The following is a 16,493-nucleotide window of genomic DNA, read 5'->3' on the forward strand; positions in this document are numbered from 1 at the left end:
CCAGTGCCTGAAGCAACATTTTAAGCTGTCCCCACAGCATGGGGCCCGGGAAAAGCTTCCAAGGTTGCACCAATCTGAATAAAATGCTTCTGTAGGTTTGAGAAGATAGTAAAGGTTGATTTAATGAGTTATAGGAAAATATTAAAAGACAATAAAGTATTGAAGCTGGTTTTTCTGGGAAGGAGAAGTCCATCATCTACAGACACTAGCGAAAAACTGAGGACTTGCCGAGTGGGGTAGGGGTTTAGGAAGGTGCCAGAGGGGGGCGTGTCCGCAAAAAGCTTTCCAGTGTCCAATCACCTGAAGGTATGAGCATTTCATTGACAAAATGAAAACTGTTCACTGAAAGGTGCCCGTGACAAGCAAGCAACCTCTTGTTTTCAGTAGACAAAAGGGTCATTTCTTCTCTAGGATTTCTAGCTTCCACAGGGATCCCACGGGTATGGGCCAGGCTGAACCAATGTAACCATGTAAAAACAGCCACACCTAAACTTCAACTTTATTATCATGACCATTATGATTACAATTAGAGCCTATTCACATTAGCGCGACTTGTGAGGCAACTTGTGTTGCCCCAGGTAGCTTGACATAACAAAAGCAATGTTAATCAATCAGTGCCGTCTTAATTGGCACTACTGAAGTTGCTCCGACTTCAGAAAAGGGTCCTGTACTACTTTGAGGCGACCTGTGATCCGACTGTCCCATATACTTCAATGGGAGTTGCCTCCTTATCTTAATTGACACGACTTGTTATCAGACTTTCCAGGAAGAAGAAAGAGATTAGCCAGGCATTCCCCACAGACAAAGTCGCCTGTCTCTTCAAAGTAGTGCACAAGTCTCTTCCAAGTCTCTTCAAGTCACGGGGCGACTTTCTGGTAGTGGTAGTGTGAACCAGCTCTAATACTAAAGGCTTTGGTTTTGTTTTTGTTTAAAAATAACAAACATGATATACTTACCTGCTCTGTGTAGTGGTTTTGCACAGAGCAGTCCAGATCCTCCTCTATACAGGTCCCTCGCTGGCGCTCCTAGCCCCTCCCTTCTGCCGAGTGCCCCCCACAGCAAGCAGCTTGTTATGGGGGCAACCAAGCCGAGCCGCTGCTGTGTGTCTATTCAGACACAGCGCGGCAACTCAGCCCTGCCCCCCCCCTCTCTCTTCATTGGCTGACTGACTTTGACAGCAGTGGGAGCCAATGGTGCCTGCCGCTGTGTCTCTGCCAGTCAGAAGAGAGAGCCCCCAAAAAACCGAGTCTCTCGTGAAACATTAATGGATCGAGATGCGCTCAGGTTAGTATTACGTGGGCTGAGGGGGGCTGCTGCACACAGGTTTTTTATCTTAATGTATAGAATGCACTAAGATAAAAAACCTTCTGCCTTTAGAACCACTTTAAACTCATAAGAATATTGACACTCTGCCCGAGCATTTTAAATGATCTCTCAGGCTGACATCTCCATAAAAGTAATTACTTTTTGGGATTCATATCATGGGACAGAAAGCGAGCATTTCCCTTTGTGTGATTACAAACTCAGACAGGCTTACACATGAAAATATTGCACAGATGTTATAGTCAACCTTTCCTGAAAGCAATATGTGGGCTGATGTTGCTGACCTCCTTCTGAAAGTGAAAAATACACTTTGCAAAGTGAAGTTCCGTTAGCTTAGTGAATGAGGTTAAGCTGTGCTGTGCAATTATTTAATCATATATGAGTAAAAATCCTTTTCTTTTCCATTTGCCTTGTACATGTTTGGGAATTCTTTTCAAACAAAATGTCACTGTGGTTTAACAAATTTCCAAAGATAAGTAAATGTCCTCTATTTCTTTAGCATAATAATTCCATTTACTATAATGATTTTACAGGGTCCAGATGCATTAAAATACATCTACCCATTTATGGTCCTGCTTAGCCCTTTCGAGCCAGCCAGAGGCAACTACGCGCTCTGCAATGTCAGTTTCATGTTTTTAGCACATGTAAGAGTGCTCCTCTCTTTATATGCATATTGGCATGGCAAAGATGTGGGATTCTTCCTAATGAATGGACTATATTTTATTGGATTCATTCCTGGAATGGCTAATCCATTGTGGATTATAGTTTTTTTAAACATAGTTGGTAATTAACGCCCCATTTACATAGGTGATCCAATAAAATAACCATGTTAGTTTTTCAGGTGGATCTGAACATACATTTACATCCAATTACCTGCAAGTCCATATACAGTAGGTCCAAATAAAAAAAAAAACAGAAAAGGTCTATGTTCTCTTCTGGTTTTTTTCAGACTTAAATGTGATGATCGCAGGTAAAAGGATGTAAACAGACACACATCCATTTCCATCCGCCTGCCTATAGACTTAACATGGGCCATTCAGGCTCTATCAGGAAAAACTGAATGAACACGGATATCAGAAAAGTGTCATCCAGGGGTGTAACTATAGGGGACACAATTGCGACCCGGCCCCATGCTCCAGGGGGCCCATGCAGCTCCCGTGCAGACATGGACAGGAGGGCCTCATATATAGGAATCCGGTCCCCCTCCATTTTCCTCCTGCATCTGCTGAAAGCATGCATCCCCTCCTCTCCCTCCCATTGGCATTCAATGGCTGCAGGAGGAAAATGGAAGGGATTGGATCCTTAACTGTATGATGAAGAAAGACTTTTATATGAGTCTAGTAGGGGTTTTAAGGGGAACTCCACACCAAAATTTAAAAACAAAAAAACCCCAAAGCACCTTGTCCCCATGTTGATGCGGACAAGGGCCTCTTCCCCACAACCCTGCGCTGTGGTTGTGGGGGTCTATGGGCAGAGGGTTTATCGGAATCTGGAAGCGCCCTTTAACAAGGGGGCCCCCAGATCCTGGCCCCCCCATGTGAATGAGTGTGAAAAAGAAATAAAAACACATACACAATTTTTGACAATTCGTTTGTTGAAAATAAAATAACAATGTTCCCCAATGTAGATCCATCATCAAGAATGACACCCACTGACACCGTAGGACCCGAAAAAAGAAAAAAAAAAAGAAAGCTCCACCCACGATGAAGACTAATTCCTGCTTCGCCGTTTGACAGTTTCTAAATAGGTAAGGGTCGGGCCACCTGGCGACGTCATCCAGCATGCACAGATCGGTGATGTCACACAGGGGCAGTGCCAGCAGCTGGTGTCCTGCCCCAAAGCCCCCCCATGTTAAAGGCATGTGGCCTGATATGGTTCAGGAGTGGGGGACCCCACGCCGTTTTTTTTTTTTTGTTTTTTTGTATTGCCAGCAATGGCTTGTAGCCGCAATAATCAGTTTAAATGTCTTTTTTTTTTTTTTTACAAATATCAGTTTTGCTTTAGCAGGTTCCTTTACATGGCAAAGATGTGCCACTTTATAGGCAGACTAAGGGGACCCCACCAGGCAATATATTTAAAGGAATTTTTCATTTTTATTGTTTCACTTTAAGCATCATTAAAATCACTGCTCCTTTAAAAACGTTTTTAAAAGTTTTTGAAACATGTACCCCAGGGCAGTACCCTGGCCTCCATACCCTTTTTATGGCCAATAACCTGTATATAAGCCTTCAAAATGGGGAAATTTATCATGTTCAGGTCCCATAGACTTTAATAGAGTTCGCGGCTCAGGTCTGAACTTTTTCTCTGTTCGGTAGTTCTAGTTCAAACAGAACAGAGTGGTGTTCGGTCCATCACTATTATAAATATATACCAACTGTGCCCTTATTGCAATGTGACCTCCATATGGTTAAATCTTTTACGAAAAAAAAAAAAAAGATCTGTCTCCAGTAAACTGAAATCTGACTGGTTGCTGCAGGTCACTCCGGTCGGTTCTCATTGAATGAGCCTCCCTAAACTGTTTATTGTTTCTATTCTCAAAGGGTTTATTTAGACAGATATAAACATTTTCTGGTCAAACATAGGCCAAAAGTCTGAATCTATCTAACACAATTCTAAGTTGTAATAAATGTACCTGTGTAGCTTGGTGGCGGTCAGCATGCTGCCTACTAGTTCTTAATGTTCTCGAACCATGGAGGAAAGATGATTTTTCTTAACAAACCCACGTGCAATCCCTGAAGTGGAAATCTACTCACATGTTAACGTAAATCCATTTTTAACAGACCCGCCAGAGAGGTTTAAATAAAGAGTAAAAGAAGGGCAGAAATTCTTACCTTTCCTAGAAAAAACGATGTCTCAGACTCACCCTCAGTGTGCAAAAAAAAAATCAAAAGTCCTTTAAAGAAGGGTCAGAGTTCAATTCAACTGGTACTCGCTATCAGCAAAGATGAGCAGACTAAAAACCTAGCCTTTTAGTCATTTAACCAGCACTGGAGGGGCATTCTCTCCATGAAAGGTAGTTATCCTTTAACCTCTCAATTTCTCCCTATGGATCCATCCCGTCTGTTAATATACAATTGCTTCAAGTAAACATCTGAGAATTGGTCTGCTTTTGAAAACGAGTAAAGAACTGCATTTCAGGTCCCAGAAATGTCACCGGTTATCCAAATATTAGTGACTGGATTTATAACCAATAGTATAGGCAGGCATTTTAGGTTGAATGAGGGCCCAGGCTGTTCAATAGCTCATAACATCTTCATGATCCTATACAATTTTGCAGTTTAACCTTGCCATGGATAACACATTGTGGGATATTTTGTAGCTGTGACATCTACTATTATCAAATTATAAGAATGCACCTTTTTCTGACCCCCCCTTTACCATCCCCTAGTTAATAAGATAGCAACTAGATAAGAACAGGCTTTTGGTGAAGTTAATGAAGTTTTAGCCACTTATGAAGAGGGAACACAAGCCACGGCTGGATGATTTTAAATAGCAAATATCTCCCTAGTGCTGCAGTTAAGCAAATTATGCTTGCTGGGGTAGCAGAGGGTGACATGAAAGGGGAAAGTGCACTAAAAACTCAGGGCCCTAATATTGCATCCATCCAGAGAGAGATATAATTTTGCCCCTGTACAAGTCATTAGTAGGACCTCATCTGGAATATGCAGTTCAGTTTTGGGCACCAGTTTATAAAAAGGATATCAGGGAACTGGAGAAAGTGCAGAGAAGGGCAACCAAACTGATAAGAGGCATGGAGGAGCTCAGCTATAAAGGAAATATTAGAGGAACTGAATTTATTCTCTCTTGAGAAAAGGAGGTTAGGGGGGGATAAGATCAACATGTATAAATACATACTGTAAGTGGTTCATATAGTGAATTTGGTGTTGAGTTATTCACTTTAAGGTCATCACAGGGGACAAGGGGGCACTCTTTACGTCTGGAGGAAAAGAGATTTCATTTCCAAATACAGAAAGGCGTCTTCATAGTAAGAGCTGTGAAAATATGGAATAGACTCCCTCAAGAGCTGATTCTAGCCAGCTCAGTAGATTGTTTTAAGAAAGGCCTGGATTCTCTCCTTGATACACATAATATAACTGGATATTAATATTTATAGGTAAAGTTGATCCAGGGAATATCCGATTGCCTCTTGGGGGATCAGTAAGGAATTTTTTTTCCCCTGCTGGAGCAAGTTGAATCATGCTCTATTGTTTTTTTTTTTTTTACTTTCTCTGGATGCACTATGTTTTTAGGATTGTGTATATATAATATTGTGAATGTGTGTGTGTGTGTATGTATGTATGTGTATATATATATATATATATATATATATATAAAAACACACACACATACATATACACAATACAGTATCTCACAAAAGTGAGTACACCCTTCACATTTTTGTAAATATCTTATTATATTTTTCCTTGCTGTACCCTCAAAATAATTCAACACATAGCCATTAATGTCTAAACTGCTGGCAAAAAAGTGAGTACACCCCATAAGTGAAAATGTCCAAACTGGGCCCAAGTAGCCATTTCTCCTCCGCGGTGTCATGTGAATCGTTACTGTTACAAGGTCTCAGGTGTGAATGGGGAGCAGGTGCATTACATTTGTTATCGCTCTCACTCTTATACTGGTCACTGGAAGTTCAACATGGCACCTCATTGCAAAGAACTCTCTGAGGATCTGAAAAAAAGAATTGTTGCGCTACATAAAGATGGCCTGGGCTATAAGAAGACTGCCAAGACCCCGAAACTGAGTTGCAGCATGGTGTCCAAGACCATACTGTGGTTTGCCAGGACAGGCCTCGCCATGGTCAAACCAAAGAAGTTGAGTGCATGTGCTCAGCGTCCGATACAGAGGTTGTCTTTGGGAAATAGACATATGAGTGCTGCCAGCATTGCTGCAAAGGTTGAATGGGGTGGGGGGGGGGTCAGCCTGTCAGTGCTCAGACCATACGCCGCACACTGCATCAAATTGGTCTACGTGGCTGTCGTCCCAGAAGGAAGTCCTCTTCTAAAGATGATGCACAAGAAAGCCTGAAAACAGTTTGCTAAAGACAAGCAGACCAAGGACTTGAATTACTGGAACCATGTCCTGTGGCCTGATGAAACCAAAATAAACTTACTTGGTTCAGATGGTATCAAGCGTGTGTGGTGGCAAGGAGTACAAAGACAAGTGTGTCTTGCCTACAGTCAAGCATGGAGGTGGGAGTGTCATGATCCCTTTCTCCATGAGTGCTGCCAGCACTGGGAAGCTACAGTTCATTGAGGGAACCATGAATGCCAACAAGTACTGTGACATACTGAAGCAGAGCATGATCCCCTCCCTTCGGAAACTGGGTCGCAGGGCAGTATTCAAACATGATAATGACACCAAACACACCTCCAAGACAACCACTGCCTTGCTAAAGAAGCTGAGGGTAAAGGTGATGGACTGGCCAAGAATGTCTCTAGACCTAAACCCTATTGAGCATCTGTGGGGCATCCTCAAATGGAAGGTGGAGGAGAACAAGGTCACTAGCTCCATGATGTCGTCATGGAGGAGTAGAAGAGGACCCCGGTGGTAACCTGTGAAGATCTGGAGAACTCCATGCCCAAGAGGGTTAGGGAAGTGCTGGGAAATAATGGTGGCCACACAAAATATTGAAATTTTGGGCCCAAAATGGACATTTTGACTTAGGTGTGTACTCACTTTTGTTGCCGGTGATTTAGACATTATTGGCTGTGTGTTGGGTTATTTTGAGGGGACAGCACATTTACATTTTTATACAAGCTGTACACTCACTACTTTACATTCTAGCAAAGTGTAATTTCTTCAGTGTTGTCACATGAAAAGATATAATAAAATATTTAAAAAAATGTGAGGGGTGTACTCACTTTTGTGAGATACTGTATATATATATGTGTGTGTGTGTATACATATATGTATGTATGTGTACACATACTGGATATACTCGAGTATAAGCCGACCCGAATATAAGCTGAGGCACCTAATTTTACCAAAAAAAACTGGAAAAACGTATTAACTCGAGTATAAGCCTGGGAAATGCAGCAGCTACTGGACCCAACTGGACCACCACGAGACCCAAAACAGGGGCTGCGGGCATGGTTCAGGCATGGTACAGGAGATGGTACAGGCATGGTACAGGAGATGGTACAGGCATGGCACAGAAGATGGTACAGGCATGGCACAGAAGATGGTACAGGCATGGTACAGGAGATGGTACAGGAGATGCAGTGCTGCGGGCATGGTACAAGTTAATCTCCTGTACCATGACTGCAGCACTGCATTTCCTGAGGAGATGCAGGGGCTGCGGAGGAGTCTCACTTACCTTTTTTAAAGAGGTGCCTTACATTTAAAAATGATGCCGCCCGGCGCCAACACATCACCGCGCATGTGCCGTCTGCCCGGGAATAGCCGAACGTGTACGGGCTTTATGACCGGGGAAAAGGTAAGTAAGACTGGGACTCGAGTATAAGCCGAGGGGGGCTTTTTCAGCATATAAAAACATGCTGAAAAAGTCAGCTTATACTCGAGTATATACGGTATGTATTTATAATTTTTTTTTTTCTCTGTTGGTTGAACTAGATGGACTTGTGTCTTTCTTCAGCCAGACTAACCATGTAGACTAATGTTTTTAAACTGCCCCCAGTCAAACGGAAACCTGCCTAGAAGTTTGAACATGATGGGCAATATAGAAAATAAATAAAGGTTTTTACACAGCACATCCTTCAACTTACTCATTACTCATGTGTCTCATGTAAACTACTCACTGGATTCTGACTGTCATGGGTTAAACATTCAAATAAGGGAAATTATCTCTCATTGGGCTTCCTGTTTTATTTGAGCTTGACACGCCTAGGTGGACATTTTACAAGTTCAGGGGGCATGCCTGCCCACAACAGTTTGACCTTTTGGTTAAAAAAAAAATGAATATTTTAGATTAACAAAATATACATATGGCAGAAAATAATTGTGCATATGTAGACCACTATTTGTAAAATCATTCTGAAATCAGATAAAACATGGCAGGAGGTACTAGACAAAATGTGGCTGTTATGTAGGCTGAAGCACTAAAACCCCATAGGTTCCTATACTGCAGAGTGTAATTCTTATATATAGTTGCATGAAATAGTCTGGGTACCCAGGTTCAATTACATAAAGCCCTGTTTGCATGAGCTCTGCAGGAATGGGGAACACAATAAATACAATTTGTATTTCTAGAACTCTTGAAGCCCAACTCCAGACAAAAAAAATGTTCATTTAGTCTTTAACCGAGCGATAACGGACTCTTGGGCAGGTGTTTATTACTGTGTCTCTGTTGGGGGGATGTACCTTCATATCCTATCAAGGCAGGAAGTAATCAGAAATCTCCCAACAGGGGCTTTACCAAAATCCCAACTTTAGGGGATTTGAGTTTGATTTGCATTCTGGCATTGTTTTTATTGTGTCTGTGCCTTCTTGTCTTGGTGACAACCACTCTCCTGTCAAAGGGACAGGAAGTAAAGGAAAAACACAGAGCAGAAAATTTTCTTCTATCCAGCTATATCCAAAAGTAAAAAATACGAGGGTATGGATGTTACTCAGCTCTGCCAGCACAAACCACTGTATTGTGAGGGTTATAAGCAGCATTTGACAGAAAGAATAGGAGTTAAACTGCAAAAATCTCTCTAAACTTTGGGCATGAATTACTGCACAGTGTCTGCAGCTAAATAGGTCAATGATAGTTTATTTTAAAGCTCATTTAATGCTTGTTAATAATTTTTATATACTTTTATATTTAAACCTGTTTACAGTTCTATATTAGGTGTATTTCTTGCAGAGGTTGTGTTTAGCTTTGACTTAATAAAAGAACAGTTGACTGAGGTCCACAATGTGTGTATATGAATGTAATAAAACAAGGGGGTTGATTTACTAAAACTGGAGAATGCTAAAGCTGGTGCAACTCTGCATAGTAACTAATCAGCTTCCAGATTATTTGGTCAAAGCATAATTGAACAAATGAAATCAGAAGCCGATTTGCTACCATGCCCAGCTTCACCAAATTTTGCACTTTAAAATTTTAGTTAATCAACTTCAAAGTCTCTAATCACAATTATTAACTGCAACGAGCAATGGTGATTTGCAAAGTGCTGCATTCCATTAAAACCAAATTACATTCCATATACTGTAGCCACATCAGTGAAAGATTAATTTTTCTTGGATGCCAAGGGCAATTGCACTTTGCCCTATTAAATAACATAACAAAGGTAAAAGTATCACAGATAATTAAAAGCTTTTGTAAACCGCTGGGTGCCTTTTTTCCCCCAGAACTACAAGGTAATGGCATAATGTGCTAGTATGTATCTCATATGTGAAACTTACCTGAAAACAAAGCATTCCATCTTCACCCGTCTTCTTCTGGTCCGTGAATAACGTCACTCCTGCGCATGCGGAGGGAAGCCGCCATTTATGAAGGAATGGCTCAGGTAGCCATTCTTTCAGAGTGCATGCTTCAATGACGTCATCGGCTTCATATATAGTAAATATCTCCTAAATGGTGCATGTTTAAGAGATATTTACAGTACCTATAGGTATGCCTTATTACAGGTTTACCTATAGGTACAAGACAAAGATTAAAGTTTACAACAACTTTAAAAGAACAGGACAAAATATGAAAGGAAATCAACAGAGTGTGATATAGACCATAACAAATAAATAAAAACACAAAAGAACAATATATTGTTTCTTCATTAATAATGGGCTTAAACAAAAACATATAGACAAACACATCAACACAAGTGCTCTTAGTCCCAGTAAGTCCAGTCTGAAAGGCATAATGTTGGAATTGAATTGCAAGTTTACAGTACTGACCACTCGACCTTTGCATCCAAGATAGTGACACTAGACTGCTTGTGGTTTGGAAAACGAGTGGGTGAAGAGACCACAGGGGGAGTTTTGTGCTTGGCAGTCACATCATTAAGGACATATTCCTTTCTAGCAACAGGTAGGGTTGGCAAATGAACTCTACGGCTTAAGTATGGAATTAAGTAGAGAACAGGGTTCAAGCAGCTGTTGAGGCTTACTAAGGCCAAAGTGATTCTTCGTACCTTATAGATATTTTGGCTGGCAGCACAAGTCCTAATGATGTCCATTCTCATGAGGAAATGCAGGAGATGGGTGACATGGTAGGGCAGGAAGCAAAGCAGAGAAGTGACAAAAACGTATCCTATGATCCTCATGGCCACTTTTCGATGAATGCTTGATCTGATTTGGCACACTTTTCGTGCCATCACTGGGAAGACCACTCCGATAACTGTAAAAGGTACCAGAAATCCAAAGATCAAGGCACAGACATTGTAGGAAACAAGCCGGTTCTGCCAAAGTGTTGGGGAGAAGCCTTCAAAACAAGAAGTCCGTGTGCTGTTTTCCAGCACATTGTCCAGCGGACCTCCCAATATTAATGGCAGTACAATGGCACTGCAGACTATCCAGATGATAATGGTCAGTACTAACGGATAGCAACTAGATTTGAGTCTTAGGAATATCACTGGGTGAACAACTGCAAGATACCTGTCCAGGCATATACAAGTGAAGAAGCCAATGCTCAAGTAGATGTTGGCATAGAAAAGAGTGCCCATAATTCGGCAAGCTATGTCACCTAACACCCAGTTGTTTCCAGCGTTGTGGTAATAAATCCGAAAAGGTAGTAGGCATAGAAATACAAAGTCTACTGCAGACAGGTTAACAAAATAGACGTTAGAGCTTCGTGCCCTTTGCAGACTCCGACTCAGGAAGTACAAAGCAAAGATATTGCCCGGTAAGCCCAATATAAATACCAGGCTGTATGTAACTGTAAAAAACCCATACTGAAAATCAGCCTGAAGGCTGCAAACATTGTGGCTGGCTCCTTCCACAAATTGATTCTCATCCATCTCAACATAGGACAAGGCAGGAGAACCTTAAGTGGTGCCTGGTGCTGCAAAGTCGATAAACTCTGCTAAGGATGCAGCTGCAGCAAACAGCACATCTCAACCTAAAGCAGCCGTGCACGCTCCTCTGTGTCAGTTCAAGACTAACAACCTCTATTAAAGCAGTGTGTAGCACAAGTAACCACAGGAAGTCAAAGGTCTGCAAAAACTGCACTGAGAAATTAAAAACTCCACAAGCCTGACAGGAACAAATGTGAAAGAAAAAAATTTAACACTTCTGAATATCTCACGTGACAAAGTAACATTTTGCCATACATCACATTAGACTTATGTTTCGATTTCTGGCAAACACAATAATCAGAAATGTTTAAATGCAAAGCCAAAACTTTATCTTTTGGTTTTGAATAGAATGTGACCGGTTTCTGTTGTGTCTTCCCCTCCCCCCCCCCCCCCCATAGGGAGTTAAAGCGATATTAACCACTTTAATACCAGACACTTCTACCCCCTTCCTGCCCAGGCCAATTTTTAGCTTTCAGCACTTTCACACAACTGCACAGTCATGTAACATTGTACCCATATAATTTTTTCACACAAATAGAGCTTTCTTTCAGGCTACGTTCACATCTAGGCGTTGCTATTTTACAGGCGTTTTTAAGGCGTTGTGCAGGCGTTTTTAGGTTTGACAAGTGACCAATGGAAAAAAATAAAAACGCCTGTAATCTGCCCAAAAAGAAGCTAATGTACTTTTTTGAGCGTCTGGTGTTTTGCTTAAAACGTCAGAACGCTCAGATGAGAACAGGGGCCATTGAAATGAATAGGATTTGTAAAAACGCCCCCAAAAAGGCCAAGATGTGAACGTAGCCTCAGGGGTATTTAATCGCTGCTGTTTTTTTTTTTTCTTTGCTAAATAAACAAAAAATATACAACATTGGGAAAAAAAAAAACAAGTTTTTCTTCATTTCTGTTATAACACTTTGCAAGTAAATAATCTTTTTTCATAAATTTAGGCCAAAATGTATACTGCTACATTTCTTTGGTGAAAATAACCACTATCACTGTATAATATTTAGGGCTCTTTCACACGGTCCGCCTCCGTAGGCGGATCCGTGCTGCTCAGCGGGGATCGATCCGCCGATCTCCGCTGAGCCGGCGGATGACAGCTCCGTCTCTGCTTGCAGTGCGGAGAGGGAGGTGTCACAGCTCCCGCTGCTCTCTATGGGGGATCGGATGAGAGCGGACCGTCTGTCCACTCTCATCCGATCCCTGAACAGATGGAAGAATAGGGTTTCCATCCGTCCAGATTTCACGGACAGGATCGGATACGGATGGCAGCGGGTGTCAGCGGAGGCGTCTCCGCTGACATCCGCTGCCCCATAGAGCTGCATGGAGGATCCGATCAGATCTGCCTAAAAAACTGACAGGCGGATCTGATCGGATCGCCCGTGTGAAAGAGCCCTTAGTCTGTAGGAAAGTTAAAGAGTCCACAAACTATGGTATATATCTGAAAATCAATCAATTCCGATGTACTGACAGCCATTCTCATGTCATGAAGCCGAAAATGCCAAAACCGTACAAATACCCTCAAATTACCCCTTTTTGGAAAGTAGACAGTTCAAGGTATTTAATAAGAGGCATGGAAGTTGTCATTTTTGGCACAGTTTTTTTTCGAAAATCAGGAAAGTTTAAATTTTTTTTTCATATTTTTTACATACTGTCACCAATGCAGTCCAGTGCAATTGATAACCAGAGCAATACCGTGTTACCATAGTAACACTGTTATACTCTAGGGAGGTGATCAAGATTTTTTTTATTTTTACACACTATGCTTCCCTATAACTGAATTTTACAGTTATAAGGAACCATTATTTTCTGAAAGAAAACTATTCATTCAGTGGTTACTATTGTGATTAGCTGTGATTGGCCACAGCTCTTGTCTGTACCATGTGATTACTGTGACCAATCACAGAGTTCATCACAATAAAACAACTGATGATATAGCGGTCATGTGATCTGCTGTAACTGGCCACAGTGATCACATGGTATCAGCAGCAGGCTGGTACAGTGATCTGTCATTGGCTGTGTCCGGTTGACACAGCAGGTGACAGATCAAATCGGAGCTCGGCCCGTGGGGCACGTGCAAGGTTTGATTCTGGAAAGATGTCATATGATGTCCTCCCAGAGTAACAGGGCTTCCACTTGCCCGTCATATTACAATAAAATGAATGCAGCCGTCCCATCTAAGAAATGGTAAGCTGCAATATATTAAACATTTCTTTATGCGTTTAATACAATTTTAACTTAACTATGAAGCCACTGTCACATAGGCGAAAGAGCAAGAGGGGAGTTAAAAACAAGTAGTTGAGCTGCTGTTTTATCACCCCCAACTGCCCTCCTAAAGGGGACTGTTCACATGCAGTGACTGTACTGCTTTGCATTTTCACATGGCATTTCTGGTTAGCAGGCAGCACCACTTGTCAGACTCAACCATTCAAATCAAAAGGGCCATGCCACAAGCGTGAGCTAAACACCTTCCTTGGGGTTGCAGCACATTAGTCCCCTTGAACAGTGCTGTTAAGCAAAAATAAATTCAAAATAAAAAAAAAAAAAAACAAAGAAAAAAAAAGGCATTCATGCAGTGGAAAATCGTTTCCTGAGTGCCTGACAGCAGCTGCCTAGTTACACTCTGAAAAGGGATCTATGACGGATCACTTTTCAGAGAATGAGCAACTATGAAAGTAAAGCCCCGTACACACGTACCGATCGTCGGCATACAAATGTTCGTCTTTTCTCCCCGGGATGTCGGTGTCTGTTGAAAAGTGCAAAGACAGCACAAGGACAGCACAAGAATTTTGTCTGCAGACTTCAGCTGACTGCAGAAGTGATGTCATGTAATGGTTAACTTTCCCTGTGTTTTTAATTTTCTGAGCATGCCCAGTCTTGCAAATCTGCGGTCTGTCGGCCGAATTCTGTACCGACAGGCGAACAATCGTCCGTTCTGGTGTCCGCAGACAAAAATTTTCATGTTTGCACGAAAGACTTTTGTCCGCGGATTGTGCGCAGACATCTGTCGGAGGCACCATACTAACACGCGTACAATCGGCAGATCTTTCGTCCGCCGACGTTTGTATGCCGACGATCGGTACGTGTGTACGGGCCTTTAGCCTTAGTGTTGGTGACCATTGTCTGCAGTACAGAAAGTGATTGGAAAACCCACCCCAAAAAAAAAAAACCAGTAGGTGGGGCAAATAAAGCTCATCTGGTGGCAGCTAAAAGAAGATTTCTGCTTGTCTTGGAAAGAATATCTCTTACTTCCCGTTGCACTTCTGAAACAGGAAGTGAAAGGAAATCTCCCTGATAGGCCACAAACAACAAAAACAAAACTAGACAGGGATTTGAAATACCACACAGAAAGCTATTTAAGTATCCCCTGCTCAGATGTAACTTGCAATATTCAGCACAGGAACTGCTGCAGCTCATAATTGCAGAAAACCAGTGAGAGAAATACAGGGGCAATACTATTCTCTTTCCAAATGTTTATCACTTGGTTAATGCTGACCTAATAGATTCAATACATTCTGAGTCACTGAGCTAACATAGGTAAGTAGATAGGCGTTCCAATGTCATTCAGATTTAACTTGCTGCATACTCTGTGCAGTTTAGAATGACAGCCAGGCAACTAGCATTTTCAGAAAGGTTTCAGCAATATCAGGCTTCATGTTTCTATAACCTACCCTTAAAAACGATATTTACTTGCTGGAAATTGGAGAGGGCCTTTACCTGCTAAAAGGCAGAAAAACAGGGACTAGTTAAAGCTAAATAGAAAGATTAAAGCACATCTAAACTCCCAAAAATACATAATATATTGCAGCTTACCAGTCTGTGGATGAGGTGGTTGCATTGGTTTACCTTTTTCAAGTGTCCTTCTCTTTTTTTCCACCCGGCAATCATGCGAATACCACTTTTTGTCCCTGGGTGGCTATGCTGTTTCAGTGTGTCTATGGATAGGCTGGACTTCAATCATGTATGGCAGGATCAACAGATATTTTGTGTTTTTGCTGAAAAGGCTCCTAACCTAAAAATTGAAAACGAATCCAGCAACCACATGTGTACTGGTAAGCTGCAATACACCCCCTTATCTCAGTGTCACAATCAAATGCGAACTTGTATGTAAACCTAAAAATGATTACATACTGCAGGTCTAAAGGCCCGTACACACAATTAACCCCTTGCCGACCGCCGCACGACTATATACGGCGGCGGTAAGCCCCTCCTGGGCAAAGTGACGTATATATACATTACTCGCCCGCGAGCCAATAGGGGGCGCCCCCGCTCGTTCTCGGACATTCCAGCGCGAGTGACCGGCGGCTCGGATGTCCGCCGGTCACTCGCGATCGTCCGCTGCAGAGGGAGAAAGGCAGGCGGCTGATGTAAACAAAGCCGTCTGTCATTCTCCCTGGTGTAACTGCAGAGATCATACGATCCTGCTATTTAGGATCGTATGTCTCTGTGGTTACATGAAAAGCCAGTAAGAAGCACACCCCTAGGGACACATTTAACCCCTGGCTCTCCAATAAAGTTAACCCCTTCCCTGTAATTTTTACAGTAACAGTGCATATGTATAGCCCAAAAGTGTCAAAAATGTCAGTCAAGGGTCCGATCTGTCCGCCGCAATGTCGCAGTCCCACAAAAAAAAAAAAAAAAAAAAATCGCAGATCGCCGCCATTACTCGTTAAAAAAAAAAAAAAAAACACCAAAAATGACAGAAATCTTTCCCTTAGTTAGTAAACGCAATAACTTTTGCGCAAACCAATCAAAATACGCTTATTGCGATTTTTTTTACCAAACATATGTAGCAGAAAACAAATTGGCCAAAAATGTTAAAAAATTTTAATTTTTAAATTTTTTTGGGGGGGAATTTCATATAAAAAAATGTGAAAAATATTGTTATTTTTTCTGAATTTACGCTCTTTTTTTGTTTATAGCGCAAAAAGTAAAAATCGCACAGGTGATCAAATACCACCAAAAGAAAGCTCTGTTTGTGGGGAAAAAACGACCACGCAATTGTCCGGTAAAGTCACGCAGTGCCGAATCGCAAAATAGGCCCTGGTCAGGAAGGGGGTAAAATCTTCCGGGGGCTTAAGTGGTTAAAAAATCGAAAGTAGAATCTCGTCTGACAAACGATCTGACAATTTTCATATTGTTAGTATAGTGCTTTCGACAGCCGATTACAAATTTTGGAACGACAAAGACTGGGTG

The 16,493-nt window shown here is 41.8% G+C and overlaps 1 protein-coding gene across 1 annotated transcript; it reads right to left on the reverse strand.

The window, feature by feature from the left end:
• Window positions 1-10,099: 10,099 nt before the first annotated feature.
• Window positions 10,100-11,357, reverse strand: LOC309568251 (lysophosphatidic acid receptor 6-like). The gene has a single exon (XM_082273918.1). It carries the CDS (start codon window positions 11,238-11,240, stop codon window positions 10,167-10,169), a length of 1,074 nt encoding a protein of 357 aa, XP_082130044.1. The 5' UTR covers window positions 11,241-11,357; the 3' UTR covers window positions 10,100-10,166.
• Window positions 11,358-16,493: the final 5,136 nt, after the last annotated feature.

The sequence above is a fragment of the Pelophylax lessonae genome (genome assembly GCF_965119305.1).
Source record: "Pelophylax lessonae genome assembly, chromosome: 12".
Classification (NCBI taxonomy): domain Eukaryota; kingdom Metazoa; phylum Chordata; class Amphibia; order Anura; family Ranidae; genus Pelophylax; species Pelophylax lessonae.